This window comes from Xiphophorus couchianus, chromosome 11, assembly GCF_001444195.1.
Source record: "Xiphophorus couchianus chromosome 11, X_couchianus-1.0, whole genome shotgun sequence".
Lineage (NCBI taxonomy): Eukaryota > Metazoa > Chordata > Actinopteri > Cyprinodontiformes > Poeciliidae > Xiphophorus > Xiphophorus couchianus.
In genome coordinates this window covers 11130715-11150634 of record NC_040238.1, presented here as the reverse complement: position 1 = coordinate 11150634, position 19920 = coordinate 11130715, and the positions used below count along the sequence as shown (strand labels likewise).

Genomic DNA, 19920 nt, shown 5'->3' with positions numbered 1-19920 from the left:
ACTAAAATTTCATTACCTAGAAATGATTTTAGACTTAGACTGACTTTATTGTCATTTTGCATGCACAGGGTGTACACAGAACAAAATTTCATTGCATACGGCTCAGTTTTTTGTGCTAAACATTTAATGAACATGTTTTGTGTCACCCATAGACGTAACCTGTTCAAGGAAGCACAGTAGGTCACCTTTAAAGAGTACAACTTCTGGTGAGTACTCATTAAATCCTATTGGATTTGGAGAATTTTAAAGGTCTAAGAAATATGTCAGAAATTGTCAGAAATTTATCTTCACAACAATTCCTAGTAGTATCATCATCTACTTCATCATCTAGGAATACTAGATGATGATCTCTTATTTAAACTAACAGTATCTCACTAACTTATCCCTAGCACCAAGTCTACTTTGCAACATGATCCTTCTGTTCTTCAGAGCCTCCAATAACAGCATAATTTCACATCATAATGCTGGGAAGAATCTTGGCACCTCTGCGAACAAATCAATCAATCTCTCGATTCTCGTGGCGATGAAGACAAAGTTCTCCAAGGCAGCAGAAAAAAAACCGCTAATCACCTCAAAGCAGGGTTCTGGACGGATGCCCGTTTTTAATCACAGGAGCCTTGGGCAGCGAGGTCAGGCATGCCAGGTGCATCCCGCACTAAGTGCAATCTGCTCGACATCAAGATGTATGAGTTACCCAACATCCCTCAACAGGCTGCACAATCTGCCAGGTCTGCCTTAAAAAGTGCTGCTTTCAAAAGACTGCATGGAAAACAAAACGACTCCAAAGACTCTAAATAGGTAGCCTCGTCACACTTTGTCAATCCATTTATTTATTACCCCAGGGTTTTGTCAAATCCATACTGGCAAGTTGTCAAAAGATGAAAAATAACCGTTTTGAAAGAGTCGAAAATCCCTAAAATATATATTTAAAATATTTTTTCTTTCAACCTGCCAGAAGCCTGGAAAGCTGCTGTTCCAAACCACTTTGAAATATTAGAGCACAATATCTCAAGTAAATCCACATCCATAAATTTCAGAAAATTAAGTATTTATACGGAATGTTATTTATATAGTACCTACCTGAGGGGGTGAGTCGTACTTAAAAATAGCTTTAAAAAAGATACTTGTTCATATACTAACATTTTTATAAATTTTTTATTTTAGTTGACTGTTTAGGAAGTTTTCAGCGATCTACAAAGTCCACACCGGGTTGCCAGGCTCCCACAATTACACAAAAAATTTACATTACATTAAAGTAGCTCACAGATTGTACTTTAGGTCTTTCATTTTAAATCAATAATAAAAATATAGATGCAATTCAGATTTTAAATAAAAATGTTGCGCAATCATGGCCTGAAAATAATTGTGCAAGGTACAACAGAACTTTGGACCGACCTCCAACATCTTGCACGCCTACCAGGATATGAAACTGTTTTGTATATTCGAAAGTAATTCGAACAATTTTAGATGGAGTTCACTCATGAGTTTCACTGTTCCATCTGAGAGGAATATAAATGTGTAAAAGATTAGAATAGTATTCTATAAAAATATTTTAATGTTTATGTGAGGTTGGGTTTTGTGAAGTACATTATCACAGTTTCTATGTAACACACTGCAATGGTTCAAGGAAAAAGGCAATGAAGGTCATTGAAGCTTGACTCAGAGGGGCTGAGTGCATATGCCTGCTGCACATTTGGGTTTATTTGCTTAATATTTGAACAATTTCTCTCCACTTTACAATTATGCGGTATACTGTCTTGGCCTATCACAATAAATCAACATACAATACATTGCAATATGCAGTTCTAAGGCGGCAAAATGGAAATAAAAAAGTTCAAGGGATGGAAAAACAAGGCAGTGTACGGCAGAAATATCCTAAATAAGAGTTATTGTCTTTTTACTAACGTCAGTCTGTCTCCCATTTACTCATCCTGTCTGTTGTTCTCTTCAACGTAACGTGAGTCACTCTGACCCCTTCGGACGGACCAGGGTCTCCCGGCCTGGAGTGGGCCTTTGCTTCGGTGCAGCAGAATTGCTCACTGGCTGAGTTATCCAGCAAGAAGCTCTAAAAAAGGAAAGGAAGTGTAATCGAATGAGCAACTCATGTGCAATGAAGCTGCAGCTTTGTGTTCTTGTATCAGAGATTCTAACAAGACCAGACAATATGTTTCCAGAGGAGGAAAGAAATCACCTTTTCAGGTGCATAGTCTGGATGGCAAACTCTCAGTGACCTGAGTCACGTTGGTAAACTCTTAGACTAACTCTCTTTATTGCAGACTGTCATTGTGATGATGAGCTACAGAAGTTAGTTAGGGTCAGCAAACAGTCCACTAAATTATCTTGGATGTCTTTTTTCTATCTTATAGCTTATAGTTATTTACAATTATCTCTGAAGCCTTTGTACACATCTAATTTATCATAGCAATTCATAATGACTGTAAATAAACAAGGTGCTCTGCACCAAACAGCAAACTTGATTTAGTGCCTTTGTTGATGCTGGGGTTACTCGGCCTCTATGGTATAGTCAAAGTTTGTCAATAATGCAGATAGTTGATCAAACCTCTGGTTTTAGACACTAAAACATGAAAAGCAACTATTTTACTTTCTATTACTGCTAGTTTAGTAGCAGGGCTATAATAGTTTTGGGTTTTTTATTATAGTTTATATTTATTTTGTGACTTTTTGTTTGTGTAATTCAGTTTAGAATGTGTTTCCTGGTTTTTGTTAAGTATTATAAATTATATGTTTAGTTTTTAACAGTTATAGAGGTAGTTTTCATACTTTGGTAAATTTTTAGGTGCAGAATTAAAAAAAGCTCGTTTTTCGCAGGGGTTGCGTTCCGAAAAGAACCCATGATAGGGGAAATCCATGAAGTAGTTTTTTTTTACAATTATTATAAAGCATAATTAAATACTCTACATTGAAACCAAGGAACAAAATCTGTTTTCAGGCCCAAGCATTTTTTAAAACAAATAGAACGCTTTCTTACAAATAACTACAGTAAAAGAATCATTTTAATCATCAATACAAAGTACAGTAAGACTAATTGTGACTGCCGTATTTCACTGTTCCTCTGACTGTGACGCTGCGGCCTGACTCCGCCCTCTAGTGGCTTTTTCTTCTGAAGCCTGAGGTGCAGGTGAGTTTTTTCGAGAGAAGAACATATTTATCAGTAGCTGTTGTTGTTGCTCTTTTTTCTTCTGAGCAAAATATTTGCCAAAATTTGCCAAGCTGTATCACGTATATTTAAATACCGTAATGTTATTGGCACACAGGTAGAGAAGAAACGCGGAGGCTGTTTAGCCAATCAGGACGCAGAACACAATGCACTGCGAAAAAAAAAAAACTGCACAAAAAACTCAGCAAAGCAGCGAGGTTGTGAAAGGTGAACCGCGTTATAACGAGGGTTCACTGTACATCAGTTAGGTAATGAATATGCAACAGAAGATATCATTTTCAAAAAATGTATTAAATCATTGCTGAACAGCAGCTGGCTGTGGGGTTTTCTCCTCACTTTTGCTGTGGACATTTTGTCACTATGGAGTATCGTAATTTGTCCATTGCTGACATAAACTGTAGGGGGGAAAAGATTTAATATCAATCAATGTGAAAGGCTAATGAATATATTTATAAGCAAGAAACAAAGTATATATTATATCTATAATTTCATCATGTTTTAGCTTGTTTTATAAACGCACGGTAAAGTCCCAATTATAATTTTCAAATTAATTACTATTTTAGTTTATTTCAATTAAGAAAAATGTTTTCTCAAGTTCAGTCTTTGTTATTTCTTTAGCTTTAGTTAACTATAATAACCTTGTTTAGTGGCTATGCTAGAAGTAGTAAAAATAAAAGTTAAAAGACAAGATTGAGAAATGGTATGGCTTACATATGCTGTGATATTTCTCTTTAAAAATCCTGGACAATTTTGAACACAAACAGTTTCAACAATCAATGCTGCAAAACTCTCATGATTAAAACAAACTGAATAACTTGTCATGCTAGTTCTTCTTGGAAATGATGGATAATTTTTTCTTTTCTTATTAGAACCCTGCAGCAAAACAAGAACCAGGAAGATTTCATTGCTGTACAGAAGCTATCTGAGATATTTCGTTTTTGCACATGATTTCCACGTGGTTGTTACCCAAAGTGAACGGAGCTCCGACGTCTTCCAGCCTCTGAACTGTTATCTGGGATTTTACGGGTAGTTGCTTGTTTTGGTCCAATTAGATGCTTTACCTCAGGTGGAAAGCAGCAATGCCTCCTCTCACAAAATGATGCTCTCCAGTGCAAACGGTGCAGCGAGGCTACCATGTGTGTGTCACACTCATCTTAACCTATTTCTAACAACAAGGCCAAGATGCAGACCTGATTTAGCAATGTGTAAAGAACGCAGAAAGCTTTTCAGGATGAATGTGTGTTTTCTAACATCTTTCCTGAGATGTGAGAAAATGGGCTGAGGGGGAGTAGAAGACTATAAGTCAGGTTCCTAATGAAGAATGCAGTCCTACATTATGGTTCTTTGATTTATTAAAATATTTCAAACAGAGCAGCCAAAAATAATTCCAGAACAAAATGCTTAATACGGGCATTAGAACTAACATGGATGGCTACCATCGCCGCTGCCAGGGAACGTCAACACAGACCAATTTCATTTCTACCCAACCCCGAATATAAATATTGTTTACGGCAACAGTCGGAGAAATGAAGGAATTATAAATGAGCCTGGCTGCTTGGAAAACATATTGCAGAGCAACAATATTCAAAAAACTATCCAGAGGGAATTAATGTGTAGTAATTAAAGATATTTTGACATTGTTAATATTTCTAAAACTGAGTCTAGACAAAGACTTATTACATTACACTCCTGTATTAATCTCCAATATGTTATTTTTTTAAAAAAAAGGCAATTTTAATTCACTGATCACTAAAAATATATCCTTTGGTGCAGCAGAACCGGTTTACACAGCTTGTGAGCTGTCACTCAAAATGGGTAAAAATAATCCTTATACTGGCATGCAAAAGCTAAAGTCAATAACTAATTGCGTTTGGATTTAAGTTTTAGGTAAATTTTCACATTAGTTGTACAGTATACTATATTTAAAACAGATAAAAAAAAAACCCAACAAAAAAAACAAGCATGCTAATCTGACCGCAAACATCCAGTTAAATTTAGCGCATTTTAACTGTAAGTAAAATGTTCCACCCATGACACAAAGTTCAGTAAAAAAATGCCCTCTAAAATAGCAAACATAGTTTACAGAAGTAAAACTCTATTTAACCAAAAACTGACAAAAAAGCACAGTGGCCTGAGTCAACAAAGCATGCTAATCCTAATTTTAGCGTGCTAATATCTCCAGCAAATTTTAACCATCAATTAGATTTTTCACCCACCATATAAAGATTACACTAGATTCACAGTAAACTGTGTGCAGAGGTTGTCCACTATATCATTTAAATCAGACTAAGTCTGATATTATGTGGCTCAAAATAAAACATTATTTTAAATTTAATTGTGAAAAATCTGGCCGCAATATCCTTCACATCACAAAAGGTTTTGGATAAAGATGCAGCTGCAGTCCAGGCCTGTTTTTCCAAGTCATTTTCTGTGCATACCAACTTCCTCACTGCCTTCATGACAGCAGTAATCAGGAGCCTTTAGTGAACCATTTCTTTTGGCTGCTTTGATTGCCACACAGCTAAGCCACGGGATTTCCTCTCACCACAGGTGAAGCTTTTCTCTCCTGCTTGCTGTCATTTGATTTTACTGCCAACATGTACCCTTTACTTTTCTCTGGGTTTCTCTGCCACATAAAGAAACTGCACACAAAGCCTGCCTGTCACTTTTGATGATGGCACATTCAGACTATGAAACCGTTGATGTCGACTAGAATGGCCTTCCCACAGGAGCCTCCATGTTTTCAGTGATATTCTGTCGTCAGTGTTGGACATGTCCTTTCATGTTGAGTGCCGTGTTTTGTTTTTCAGTTGCCTGATGCAGCAGGTACCAACTTGTTACTATATTTAAAGGTAAATTGAGCGATGTTTTTACACTGAAATTCGTTTGGGGAAAATATCCAACAGGTAAGAGCTGAACTAATATGGCACCTAAGCTAAAAGAACTGTAGCTTAGCGAGATGTGTTGTTTTAATGGAAGCAGATTCTGATCTAGTTTTGTATTTGTTGATTGAGTCAGTTGTGAGAGCTTGGTTTGGAAAACTCAGAACTAATTTCATGGGTAATATACTTCTTGCATAATTCCTCATGAAAACAAGCAGGAAAATTTTTTGCAAATCCTCCTATTTAACACAATTAATATCCAGGTACTTTCTGAAGTTACTAAATAAATGTCCAGATATTTGCTTTTCTCTGGGCCACCATTAGTGACTTTTAGTTTTTGCTATAATGGGACCAAATTTCGATGTTTCAAAACCATAGAACCGTCCATGCCACCAAAAAATGGTAAGCTTGACAGGTTGAACTTTTACCATGACCATACTGGCAAGAAACACTTAGGCACTGTCACTCCATTCAATACTCCAGTAACTCATTTCTGACGTCCATCATGGTGTCTCAACTGTATTAGATGTAGCTACAAAGGATCAATAGACTAGCTGTTTTAATGCATGTTAGTATACTGGTTAAGTGAAAGCACAGCTTCTGCAGTGGTCGACTTTGCATTTGAGGGTTTCGCATCTATGGGTGCTGTGGTTTCCTTTAAACAGTCAGAAGCCTGAATGTTATGTTAACTTGCCACTAAACTACCGTTGGCTGAGAGTTGGTCTAACAGACTGTTAGTGATGTACCAAAGGCGGCTGGAAAATGAAAGTACTGAAACAGACTGTTGTTTGACTTCAGTGCACCACTCCTTCTAAAGCTACTGTTCATATTGCATATATTTATAGGAAAAATGACAAAGTCACAGGGAAGGAGATATAGGCCATTGTCCGCGTGGTCAATAGGCTGCATTTCTGCACACAAAGTCTTTACGTGCTCGGGCTTTTGCCACAAATTAAGAGCCACTCATAATCACTCACTGCCACATCGATTGGCTGATCTTGTTACAGACTTGTACGTGCAGCACTTTGTAGCCATCAGAAACCCTGACACTGCAAAAAGAGAATAAATGAGCCTCTCAGAAAGATTATAAACAGCACAAGCTCTGCAGACAACGACAGCTGGCAGCTATTGCTTGAAAGTTAGAATATTGAGACTGATGGACAGCATGGATTGCAGGTGTCAATATGATTTTGCTTCAAATTTTGAGGCAAAATCCAGAAAGTTCTTTTGATTTTCTGTTTTTTCTTTGAGAAATAAAAGCTGTTCCTTCAGTTCACTCACAATCGAACCTCCAGCTTTATTTTAAATGCCATTCATCCTGTCAGCTTTGTGCAAGATTTATTTTTGTATGAATCAGCCCGAAGTCTTCATTCTTTAACTTTCAAAGTGGTGTCACTTGGCCTTCCAGTCTGCCTTTTTTGTATCGTTTCTCCTCCATATTGGTGTTATCTGGGGCACCTCAACCTTCTCTGCCATTTCCTGCTGAGCAGCCACAAGCATTAAGACTCCAGGGGTCCTGTTTTTATCTCCCGACTTTATCCTGGACTGGAAAAAAGTCCATGCTCATTGGACTCTCACTGCCACAATCACTCTATAATACAGTACCCTGCTAAAGTACTTAAACCCATAGAACTCTTTCACCCTTTTCTTAAAGAGCAGCTTCAATGGATTTTTGTGCTAGAAAACCCAAAGTAGAAGATAAATGTGAAGTGCAAGTAAAGCTGCACTTGTTTTTAAAAAGAAATGATTGAAAACAAAATTGTAAACATGTGGAATACATTTATTATTAGCCAGTATTCACTCTATGTACTGGCTAATGATTGAAAGTACCTCAGTAGTTAAAGCTGCAAGTGTTTTACAGTATTGGTGGTCTAGTTCCTAGTGCAAATATCTTAGTGCACTTGAAATAAGACATGCATGAAGTGAACTCTGGTTCGGTTTGAATGCGTATGTGAATGCCCAGTGGACTGGAGACCCCTCCAAAAGCAAGGAAGTGGACTACAGTGCAGGGCATTCTGGGTAAACATAACCAAAACAAACGTGAGAGTTTAGCGCCAGCAGACTTAAGAGAAATCCTACAACTGCTAAAATCTGATGCCACTCCATGTCTGTTTACATGTTATGAAGAGGAAAGTTGCAATCAGCGTCTTTTTCAGAGGTTTTCATGTCGGTTCCTTCAATGGTTCATGGAGTAACTCCACAGCAAGTGAGAAGGGGAACAGATTTTTCAATTAGTTTGTATCTTTTGACAGTGCAGTGTGAAAGAGAACTACAGCAGCTAAAAATGTAACAAATGTTGCAATTTTGGTCCCCAATCACAGAGTCTACTGGAGTGGAAACACCCTCACTGAGCTGCCCTCTCTTTTAGTCAAGCACTGTGTCAGTTTTAGTTTCAACTCTTTTAATAAGATGATGGAAATTGGCTTGTAATATTGAATTTTAATCAGGCATGTATATTTTTCTTAAACTTAGTGAAAATAAAACTGGCAAATATGAATGAGTAGAGCTGCATTTAGGATTCAACCAGATAAAGACAGAGAGAATGTCAGTAAAAAGAACAAGAGGGAAGTAAAAGGAACGTAAAGGGCCGGATGCAACATGATGCAATGGTATGAAAGTTTTGACATGACTTCATCTTCATCTTCATCAACACTTATCAATTTTTCATTTTTCAAAGAAGACATGAATAGGGCGAATGGGGATCCATCTCTGAAAACTAAACTTTCACTAAAGTAGGTTCTGCACCCTGAACCCCAGGAACATGACTCGGAGAAGAGAGAAGAGACTGAACTCTCACTGGTGAGCGAGAGGGCGTGTGTGTGTGTGTGTGTGTGTGTAGCCCAGCCTCACCTTCTGTCAGGCAGAATGGGGACCCTCCAGCCTTTGATGAAGCTCAGAGTGTTGTCGGTGAGCTCCACCTGCAGGGGGAGCTTGGGCACCCAGACGGTGAGCTCCAGCGGCGCACTCAGGTGCTCGTAGCTGAAGATGACTCGGGCGTTCATGGAGCCCCGCGTCTCCTTGCCGTTGACGAACACGTAGTCGCAATTCATGGAGACCTGGAAGAGATCACGGTCAGCCGTCAGAGGCCATCTGTATGGTAATGGTCACATCGGCCGTGGGGAGAATCTCAAAGATTTGTGATGATACGTAAGGCGCAGCGTGGAGTTTCTGCTACAAATCACAGTAGAACACTTCATAAGGTTGGGCAGAAACAGAACATGCATTTGCTTCCCATGAAAGGGAAAAGAAAATGCACTCCAGAGGTGTGAAGATTTTATTTCTTTTAACTTTCTATTCCTGTATGGATTGGTCAATATCGTGTAGATTGATTAGAAACAGAGTTTACTTTAGTTGTATTTATTCATTAACATGTAATTTAGTTTTGCCTTATTTTAACTTTACTTCAGTATTTGCACTAGAAACTGGACAAAAATACTTGGTAAGATTTTGTGTTTTTGCGGTATATAAGGCAGTATTTATGCTAAATGGGTGTAATAATTATTGAATAGTGAATAAAAGTGAGAAAGAACTCAAAAATATTGATGTTTCTTAACAGGGAAGCTACATTTAAGAACATGAGGGAAGTTTTACTTTAAGTGTACTAAGACATTTGCACTAGAAACTAAAAATGCTTGGTAAGTGACAGTCTGTTCTATTACTATCAAATCAGAAATCTTCCACATGGTTGTCAGTCATAACATGAACATAAAATGTTTTTATTAATCTTCTATAGAAATTTTGCTGAAATCATAATTATCAAATATTAGTTTAAGTACAATTAATCCATGAGTTTGACTTTATTGAGTTGTTAAAATTAATGAGATGTTACATTTTAAGTGCAACTGTAGATTATTAAAGAAGAATTTCCTGTGCACATTTTCCAGAGATTAAGACAAAAGATGACTTCACAGGATTTACGCACCATAAAAAAGTCTATTTTTTGAATGACCTGTGCAAACGAAAAACTAAAGAAAAATCTCGTTTTTTACTTGCGGTCCAAGAGTTTGGAAGCTTTTTATATTCTGACCAACACGACACTCGCGGAGCCTGCCAGCATTGAGAGAAAATCTGGAATGAATCGGTGGAAATCAGCTGCTGTGTTGGGCCGCAGTGAGGAAACCGAAGGCTTCCTCGGCTCGGCGGAACAAAGCCGACAGCAACTGCTGCAAACAAAAATGCTTACAGGCTGTGGGCTCCTCTCTAATCTCATTTGCATCCTTTATACAGTCAAATTAGTGCTTCCAAGTAACTCCAGTGTTTGTTAAGCTTGTGCAGAGCAAATTAGGCGTTTACACCAAGTCCCCGACACCAGAACCGTGTCGCCGTAATCGTCTATGAACAATTACACGTAATATGCCACGAGAAGCTCTTAGGCAAACATGTCACTCTTCTGACATTTAAGATGAACTTTGCTTAGACCTGCTCATAAATAAACATATTCACACATTTCACCTTTCACGACACATTAATGTAATGGCATATCATTTGAGGCACAGAGAGCATGAATTCAATATATCGACTTTTCTAAATTTAACTCTAAACCATTTTTCAGATTTCCCATCAAATCAAAAACCCTCCACAGCTTCATTTAAATTATAATAAATACCCCCTCCACCTCTAACAGTAAATTATTAACTGCAGAGGAGCTGGAGGGCTTTGCTTTTGGGCTCCTGCTAAAGATTTATCAGATGTTGGGAGGTGGCTGGCATTGTAATCAGAGGATCTAATCTGCGGCGAATGGAGGTCGGCCTGGCCAGTCTTCTCAGGGCTGGGGATTCATCATAACTGGGAAGAGGTCTGGGTAATATAATTTCCCACATGCAGACACCGCAGCTGGAGTGGAAGGCCTTGGGAAGATGACAAGGTTCCTCTCTTCGGTTCAGCTGATGCAACTTTTTTTTTTTACTGAATTTAAAGACAAACTTCAAATTTCATAGATATGACTTTAATATCTATAAACTAACCAATCATGGCGGTCTTATAACATCAAATCTGTCTCATAACCTGTTGATAAACTTAATCCATATAAAGTTGGGTTCTTGATCTTTTCAGGGCTTTTGAAATAACATTTCTATTTTACTTTATGGGTGAAATTTCAAATAGTTTAACATGGAGTCACCAACTGCTTACCAAAGATAGTTTTGCAAGGTTTCTTATCTTGGCATGTAAGCCATTTTTTTTGTTTTTTTGTAAAAACCATGTATTCTCCAAGAAAATGTGACATATTTGAAATAGGATGTTAAGAGTTGCACAAAATCATTCATAGATAATCAGATTTCAGTCTGGTCAGTTCTGTCTAGTTTGAACTCCTTTCAGAATGAGCTGCTTAAGGCTTTGTCACTTTGAATCCAGATAAACTGCTGCTGCCACATCTCCACCAACCCAACACTAGCACTTGTAGTGAAAATAGCTGCAAACAGATGCACAATTAGAGAACTGTACATCTTTGGAAAGCAGACGTGGAGCCTCCAGCACAACAAGAATGTAGCAAGTGGTTCTTGGATGGTAAGTCAAGAATAAAACACTTTTCTTTTCCAGGAAAGTTTTTGAAACAGCTCACCAAACACCAAAAAAAACTTTTTCACAAAGACTGCTGATTTTTTTTTTTTTTTTATCGATTAGACAGTTTCTAGAAGCAAAAAACCCAAATGGAAGTACAAAAATGTACAATATGTGAATTTTACATAATGGGTCCCCTTATACCAAACACCCAGTGCGGATGTGTAAATATATGCATTTTTTATATATAAAAAGTCCCAATCATGTTAAGCTAGTGTTAAAATTTCTCTCTTTATGGTGGGAATTGGAAGCTGTATTTTCTGAGGTGGCAAAAATAACAAGACCTACTGATATATATGATCAGAGTTACAAGATAAACAGAAAACTCAGCACTATGACCCCCAGCCAGCTATGATTAATCACAGTAGAGAGTGCTGACAGCATGAGTCTGGCGCGTACCCACCGACTGCCCAAAAAAAAAAAAAAAAACGTTCCCAGAGAGCTCCGGCAGCCCTTCAGCTCCTGCAGCTACAGCCGCTGATAAACTTGGCCGGCTAATTGCAAGTCAAAAGCTGTTAGCGACTCTGGGTATCAGTGGTCCTGCGGGGGCTTGCTGAGGAGGGCTTTCACACTCTGAGCCGCTAATGCTCTGTGGCATCCTCCGTGGTGCCGGCAGATTGCCTGGGTGGAGACGGATCGTCGGAGCGCCGCCTCGGATCCGTAGCTGATCTTGTGAGCACCGAATCGAGGACCGGTCGGGTTAATGTGAAGGTGAAAACACCAAAGGGCATTTCACACATTTATTCCATGACATTAACTGAACTAATTTCCCAAATAAAGGCAGCAGCTTCTGTCCTTTCAGTGATTTTACCCTAATGAGAGCTCTCTTACAGCATCGCTGATGATGCCATGTAAGTTAGGTCACCCACATCTTGCAGAAACTGCAGTGTGATGCTAGTATTCTGCCATTAAATGAACTGTTAGGATTGTTCAGTAAAGAAAATATGAACTAAAGTCATGAATATGAAAACCACAAATGGGCAGAGTCCAGTGTGCACTGGAAGAAGCCTGATTTTGACCAAAACACAGACACAGTTCTTGGACAGTCCTCTCCAATCCTTGTACTGGATAGTGCTGAAAAGCCACCCAGATACCCCAGAATCCAGCAGCAGACACTCAAGGACCAGAGGGCTAAACTTCTAAGACCAATTTATAGTTTCAGATTAACATTAAATACATGTATTTGGAATATGCACAAGGAGAAACACAAACTCCACATCGATAGATGCCTGCGAACCTTGCCGTGAGGAAACATTGCAAACCGCTGTAGCTTCAGTGCTGCCTATTTCTATTAAAATGATCAATAATCAACAATCAAAACCTTAAAGTTTTGAAGATTAAATGCTTCTTATAGCACTGAAAAAAGTTCAAAACCACCTAGTAATTTATGCCTCATTTGTCTTTGTGTGTAGCAGGCTCCACTTCGATTGTCTTTATTGTTTGTCAAACAACAAGAGCAAAAAATGGGTAAAAAAACCCAAAACAACTGGAGCCATCCTGTTCGGCACTCACTCACACTGCAGTGCAACAGAAATCCTCCCAGATTTTGTTTTAAAATTAAATGTTGAACTAAATTAATTGCTCTGACATTTTAACAAATGGCGTCGTCATTTAGGGATAATGCATGCGTTTCGGCGCAGACAGAGCTGACATATGGTTAGCACTGCAGGGACCGTGTCTTGTGGTTGTTTTGCCATTTTTTTTCTCTATGTGATGAATATTATGTGTTTGCTTGCGGAGCGGAACTGTCAGCGAGTTCATTTAGCTCGGTTAGCTAAATGAAGCAGCCCCCATTAGCCTGCTGATGGTATTATTGAGGATGAAAATGATCCGTTGTTCAGGTGATCTTTGAATTTAAAGCCGTTTGTTTAGATGTAATAGGGAACAATCATCACTTCATGAGGCCACACGAATTTCTTTCTCTAACTTCTGCAAGTACTTTAGCATCAGGACACATTAGCTTTAGATTCCAGAGATTGTAAATGTCCAAGTGTGCTCCAGTTCTCACAGTAATTATTAAATATAAACATGGCCTTAATCTGAGACCTCGAACTACTGTCCACGCTAAATTCATGGTACTACCAAAGGTAAATGTGTCACACTAACATGGAGGAGAAAAACATGCAGGGCACTGTAGGCATGCAGGATGAACACAGGCGTGTGATGTGATGTGCAAACACAGGGCCTTATCTCTGGCTTCAGATGGGGTTACGTGAGTCACATCCCCACAGGAGACAACGATCAGTGGGGGACGGTCGGAGTTGTCCACCACGGCCTGCAAATCCTCCCTACCCCCTGAAATGCTGTCACGCTTTTTCCTCTTTGGTCGTTCCACCTTCTACAGCAGCCGTGCACGAACACACACAGGTTCACACACACACAAAAACTGGCTTATCTGCTACAGGCTCTACATGCACATTGGAGCTTAGTTATTTCCAGAGAAGAAAGAACTAAATAAATAAAAGCGACAGTAAAGAAAAATGACAGCCTCCCACCTATTTTTACTCCCAGAGTTTGAAGGGAAAAAATACAACAGCCAGTGGGTTGGCAAATATCCAAATGAGAGCAAGAGGTTTGAAATAAGGTTATACTAACAGTGGAAGCCTGTTGTAGTTTTTGTTAAAGTGTTTGAGCTAAGGACCTTTGTAAAGAATGCAGTCCAGTCATGACCAGGTATCTAACATGTGCATAAAATTTACTTATAAGGTTTCTTTCACAAACTTAATGAGATCTGGGAGGTGATCAAAGGGTCCCCAAGACAATCACTACATGGTAGTTCTAAGGTCATGCAGGGCATCAACAGAGTAGGATATGTTTAAGCCCCTTTCCCACAGGTGTGACTTTAACTGATTCTTCCTTAGTCAGTCCCAGCCAGACTTGTCTACATATGTAAATCTCCTCTGTTGTTTGGAACCACCTCAGGGTTGAACAAGCTGGACCTGGTTGGGTGTTCTGCACAAGCGATTTGATTGGCAACAAGCTGCATTCATTGATTTATCTACCACAAATTGGGAGATTTATGTCACTGTATCAGTGTAGGTGGTACTTGCAAACTCCTGATACAACAATAACTTAACCACCATTTTCAGTCCACAACCAGGATGCAGTAATTGGTGAGATAAATAAATATAATGAGAGAATTTTGGAGAAACTGGCTGCCCAGGTGTATATGCACAAAATGATATTGGATTGTCGACAGCCCACCCACGGTCTCACATTACTTCCCATATTCACACATACAGTACAGACCAAAAGTTTGGACACACCTTCTAATTCAATAGGTTTTCGTTATTTTCATGACTATTTATAAGGCAATAAATCCCACTTATTAACCTGACAGGGCACACCTATGAAGTGAAAACCATTTCAGGTGACGACCTCTTGAAGCTCATCGAGAAAATGTAGAGTGTGTGCAAAGCAGTAATCACAGCAAAAGGTTGCTACTTTGAAGAAACTAGAATATAAGGGGTATTTTCAGTTGTTTTACACTTTTTTGTTTAGTGCATATTTCCACATGTGTTATTCATAGTTTTGATGCCTTCAGTGTGAATCTACAATGTCAATAGTCATGAAAATAAAGGAAACTCATTGAATTAAAAGGTGTGTCCAAACTTTTGGTCTGTACTGTACATAGGGAGGAACACACTGCCAATGGAGACATACCCAACTTGGCTAGAACCAAACCAGACATTAACTGGCTACAGTGATACTTGACAATGGAGAATGGGCTTTAGAATACTTATAGGTATCTAACAGATGCCTACTGGCTACTTACAGGGCTTCTTTAATCAAATGACAGAGATCTGTGGGGTAATTCAAGGATACCCATGAGAATTGCTGCATGATACCTTCAGGGTACCTGCTCTCTTCTATTGGGATACCTTCAGAGTACTTAAAGGGTACCTAGGCAGTATCAGTAGGATACTTATAGGGTACCTAGTAGAAACCTCAACAGGGTTGCTACTGGGTTTCTTCACTCAAATTACAGAGATCTATAGAGTAATTACAGGCTGCCAAGGAGAGCAGATCTATGATAGTTTAAGGGTATCAACACACACATCACAATACAATGCAGACCGCATAGGCACCCTGCTAGTTATTTCCAGGAACTCTTTAAGTACCCAGCAGTTTTCATGGGTTGGTTCCAAGTCTCTCCAGCCTCACCAGAACCCCTTTTATCCATTCTGAGGATCGTTTTATTGAACTGTCGTGACTCATGTATTTCCTGGGCCTGAAGGGCTCATTTTAAATTAGCCGAGAATGTTCAATGGCAGGATCGTCGAAGCAAGTCCACTCAATATCACACGGCCCGCCGCCTTGTCTTTAATGGATCATGAAAAATGATGAATGACGTGCTGAGGCTAGCGAACCCCCTGCAACACCTGCTCTCTTCTATTGACAACACAATGCAGTGCAACTGAAGCCCCAACACCCCCACCTTCAAGACACAAGTCTGTACAGTTGATACATTGATCAAAAACCTGGCATGGCCCTCATTTATAATTTAATTTGCTCTCTCCCAAGCATATAAGTTATTAACGGGTACAAACTCTAGTACAAGATGTGAAGAGCACAAAGAGAAGTTGGTCCAGTAGATAAAAGAGAGAATATACTGGACATATGCAGGAGCAGACAGAACACAATAACAGCTAATGGCGTCATGGCCCTGGTCTGTAAAATCTGCCTCAGTCGACCTTCAGGAGCTGCTCGACCATGGAGAGAGCTTTTATTAATCTGACTCCATGTAATTATCACTGAGAACAGATTCATTATTCTTGAAATGGAAAAAATGAGTGGGCTGAAATGTAAAGATTTCACTTAGAGAAAGCCAGTAATGAGCCTGACAACTTAAAGTTGGTTACATTCTGACCTCCTGCTCGCTCAGATTTCATTTCTATATATGCTCCCGTGTTCAAACTGTCCCAAAACCTTTAAATAAGATCCTGGAGTTGGAGACATGATAAAGCAGAAACAGGTTTAAAAGGAATGTTTTTTTTTTTGCTGCTTGTCAGATTCTCTGGTAAAGACAGAAGTTAGCTGAAAAACAACCTTTTTTTGTTCATATTTGCTGCAGCTGTCACTGCGGCCCTGACTGAAAAACATGAGGCAGACAATCTGTGAAAAACTAAACTTGGCTCCTCCTAGTCTCTCTCTAATGCACAAACTCGTGAAAGGCTGGAAGAATCATCTAACCCTGGTGAGTCAGTGCAGTTACTGTGGTTACAAGCCTTCACAAGCAGCTTCAAAGGTAGCCTAATTCGCTAGAGTTATGCTTTAAGCATGTTTTTGTCCAGAAACATACGTTAAAAACAGGTTTTACTATAATGAGGAGATGGTGCTGTTTGTATTCATACAGCATCTGATAAATAATGCAATTTTGGACTTTTTAAAAGCAGAATCAGCTTCACAAAAGCAACACAATGCTTTCTCTACAATGCCTCTTATTTTTAAAGGTAATGATGATTTGTTTTTAAAGTTATGCACACACTCTTTCAGACGAACAAATATGGTTCCAGCTCCTTTTTGTTTGTACCTCCAGAGAATCTTCAGTGGATGTGTTTTGTTTGGGGTTAATTACATTTTCTTTTCTAAACTGAATAGATTTTATTGTACAGCCTACAAAAAAAGAGAAAAATGCTGTTTAACAAGGTTATTGTGATGCAGAACCAAAATGCTCTCAAACAAACAAGACCAAAAAAGAAACAAAAATAAAGGTAGTTTGTGATTTATTTTCATCTCTAAATGACTGCTTTCTGAAGCGTTAGTCTCTTAAAAACAAAATCAACACTAAACGCAAGGAAAAGCAGTCATGATTGCCAAAAAGGAGAGAAAACCGCACAGATCAGTACATGGATGCATCATTTGTCTGACTGTAATGTTTCAAGTCCCATGCATTGAAACTCTGAAAAGTAACGTGTTTGAAGACTTGAATGGCCATTTGCAGTTTTAATGACCATTAGAGTTTCAACTGTGACGTATGTGTCTGTGGTGTTGATCCTCTATGTTTCAAGTTGAAGAAGTCACTTCTGAAAAGATGAATTTGTTAAACCCCAACTGAACAAAAATGGCCCTTAAATCAAAGTGAAACCCCCCACATCAGTTTCCACCGCCACAGTTTGAAAATGTGTCATTATGATGCAACATCGATTGGAAAACATCAACCCAGATTCTCCAATATGCTCAAATGGACTGAATTGGTCATTATCTTGTGCTTAAAAAGAAATGTTTTTGTCATTAAATGAAAATCAATGGATTTCTCGTTCCTGGCAGTAGTTATTCCCACGTCTGTGACAGGACAGCTTTGAGAGTGTTGCAGATAAAACAACTATAAACACATCTGCCTATCTTATGGTTTTGGAGAAGCAGATGGTTTGGCTGTGGGGATGAACAATTTATCCATATTGTTGTTACTTTTGGCTCCAAACGGTCATTAAAATCAATTAAAAGAGAAATTGGTGTACAATTGTTGTGAAAATTTAACACAAAGAGGCAGAAAGTAGAGGAGCAGCAGCTGCTGGAATGAACCCAGCAGGAAGGAACCGACACATGGTTGCTATGAGATGTCCTGCAGTAAGCTCCACAGATTACCATAACAACCAGCAGCAACAGTGGCAGCATTTAGCATTTAGTTAAAAATTATAATAATATTTAATTCAATTAATTTATGCGGAAACATGCTGGGTTCTGAAACACAGAAACATGTTCTGCTCCTCCATGGCGACTCCACCACTCTACACTAACTTAAACAGTCACTTGACATTTATACAAAATAACCGCTTTGGTTCGACAGATGCATATTTCTTTGCCAGAACATCCAGAGGAAGAGAGCATGTCTTGGCAGCTGCAGTTTTATGTCTGACCTGCACTGTGTGCACCATCACTACACCAAAACATCCTGTTGATGGGTAGTTACTAACAAATTAGTCATAAAGAAAGAATACCATCTATAAATTCAAGAGTTTTACATGGTTTCTTGTGAACTCCTAGAAACTATGGAGAAATTATTCCAGCCACTTGCGAATAGTTGAAATCTATTAATAGTTAAACTATTTTTTTAAAAGTTCAAACAACAAAGATATCGTAATATGGACAATGGAGACCATAAAAGCTAGCATGTATAGTCTTATTTATTTTTGTTTTTGAGGGTTCAGCCAATTTGTGCCCAGGAAATAAATGGTGCTCCTGGATTGGTTGCTTTGCAAAATGCCAGCCAATGGTGTGCCAAGTAGCATTGCATCTTGGTATTTCAGCTTCCCAAACCGCATTTTCTTTTGAATATATTAGATATGCACTATGAAAAAGTTCTCCAATGGGCAAATATTCCATAAATTATCTAGATGAATTTTACTGAAAAATGTATGACTATTGAACCACATATAAGCAGGGATCCACTGCATAGGGGCGTTTTGAGGTACACTTTGTTTTTCCACACACAGCTGATTTTTTTTTTCCATTTGCTTATAATTTTTGCTCAATAAATAATGACAGTAAAATCTAGTGGTTGGGGTTTAGGACAGTGTTTTTCAAAGTGGGGGCCACAGCTCACTGGAGAGTCAAAATTAAAATCTATCTGCATTTGAGGCTGAAACTTAAAGATTTGAGCAAACATCTCCATTTCTGTCAGTTTTGGAAACTTTTCCAGAAAACTCCTGAGGTTATAGAAAGTTGTTTTGGACAGAGATTCAGGTTTAGATTTTTTGTTTTTAAAGGTCACCTAAAGGTCTTAAAGGGTGAGCTGAAAACGGGAGTCAACTGAAGTGGTGGTGTTCGCACTGCTGCATATTTGAATGTTTTAACATGCATTACTCAACATTTACTTTCTCCTAAACCACATCTCCCTCCACACCACCACTTTCATTAATCTCACCAGCACAATGTTCCCTATAAAGTTATCAACTACAGCTGTAGTTGACTGGAGTGTAAAAACAATTGCACTGTCTTGTGTACTAGGACTGTTGTAGGTAGAAAAAAAAGAAGAGTACATTTCTGCTAAGAAACTCAGAAATTCTGAGATTAAGCTCAGAAAATTTCTAGAAAACAACATGGACATTTCTGAGTTTTAGAAAGTCATTAATTTGCTAGAAGCAACTCAGAAATTTTGAGATCTCAGAAATGTTCTAGGAAAAACATGGGCATTTCTCAACTTTTCAAATTCAGAAATTTCCAAGTGTTTGTCGACATTTTCTGAGGTTAATCTCAAAACGTCCAAATTCTTTCCTGCAAATTGTCAACTTTTGAATCTTTTGGCATTTTGGCAGAAATGCACTCCATTCTTTTTCTATCTCCAATGGCCATAACGCG

The 19920-nt window shown here is 38.6% G+C and overlaps 1 protein-coding gene and 1 long non-coding RNA gene across 3 annotated transcripts in view; one reads left to right on the top strand and one right to left on the bottom strand.

The window, feature by feature from the left end:
• Positions 1 to 19920, bottom strand: part of tmem132e (transmembrane protein 132E) — a 432688-nt gene that overhangs the window by 31251 nt on the left and 381517 nt on the right. For both annotated transcript variants that reach the window (XM_028031671.1, XM_028031670.1), the window contains exon 6: positions 8911 to 9116. In XM_028031671.1, coding sequence (XP_027887472.1) covers positions 8911 to 9116 — 206 coding nt within the window. The remainder of the gene's footprint in view (positions 1 to 8910; positions 9117 to 19920) is intronic.
• On the top strand, positions 27 to 18840 carry LOC114153269 (uncharacterized). The gene is made up of 3 exons (XR_003597297.1): positions 27 to 105; positions 13289 to 13306; positions 18830 to 18840. It is a non-coding gene; the product is annotated as an uncharacterized LOC114153269 (long non-coding RNA).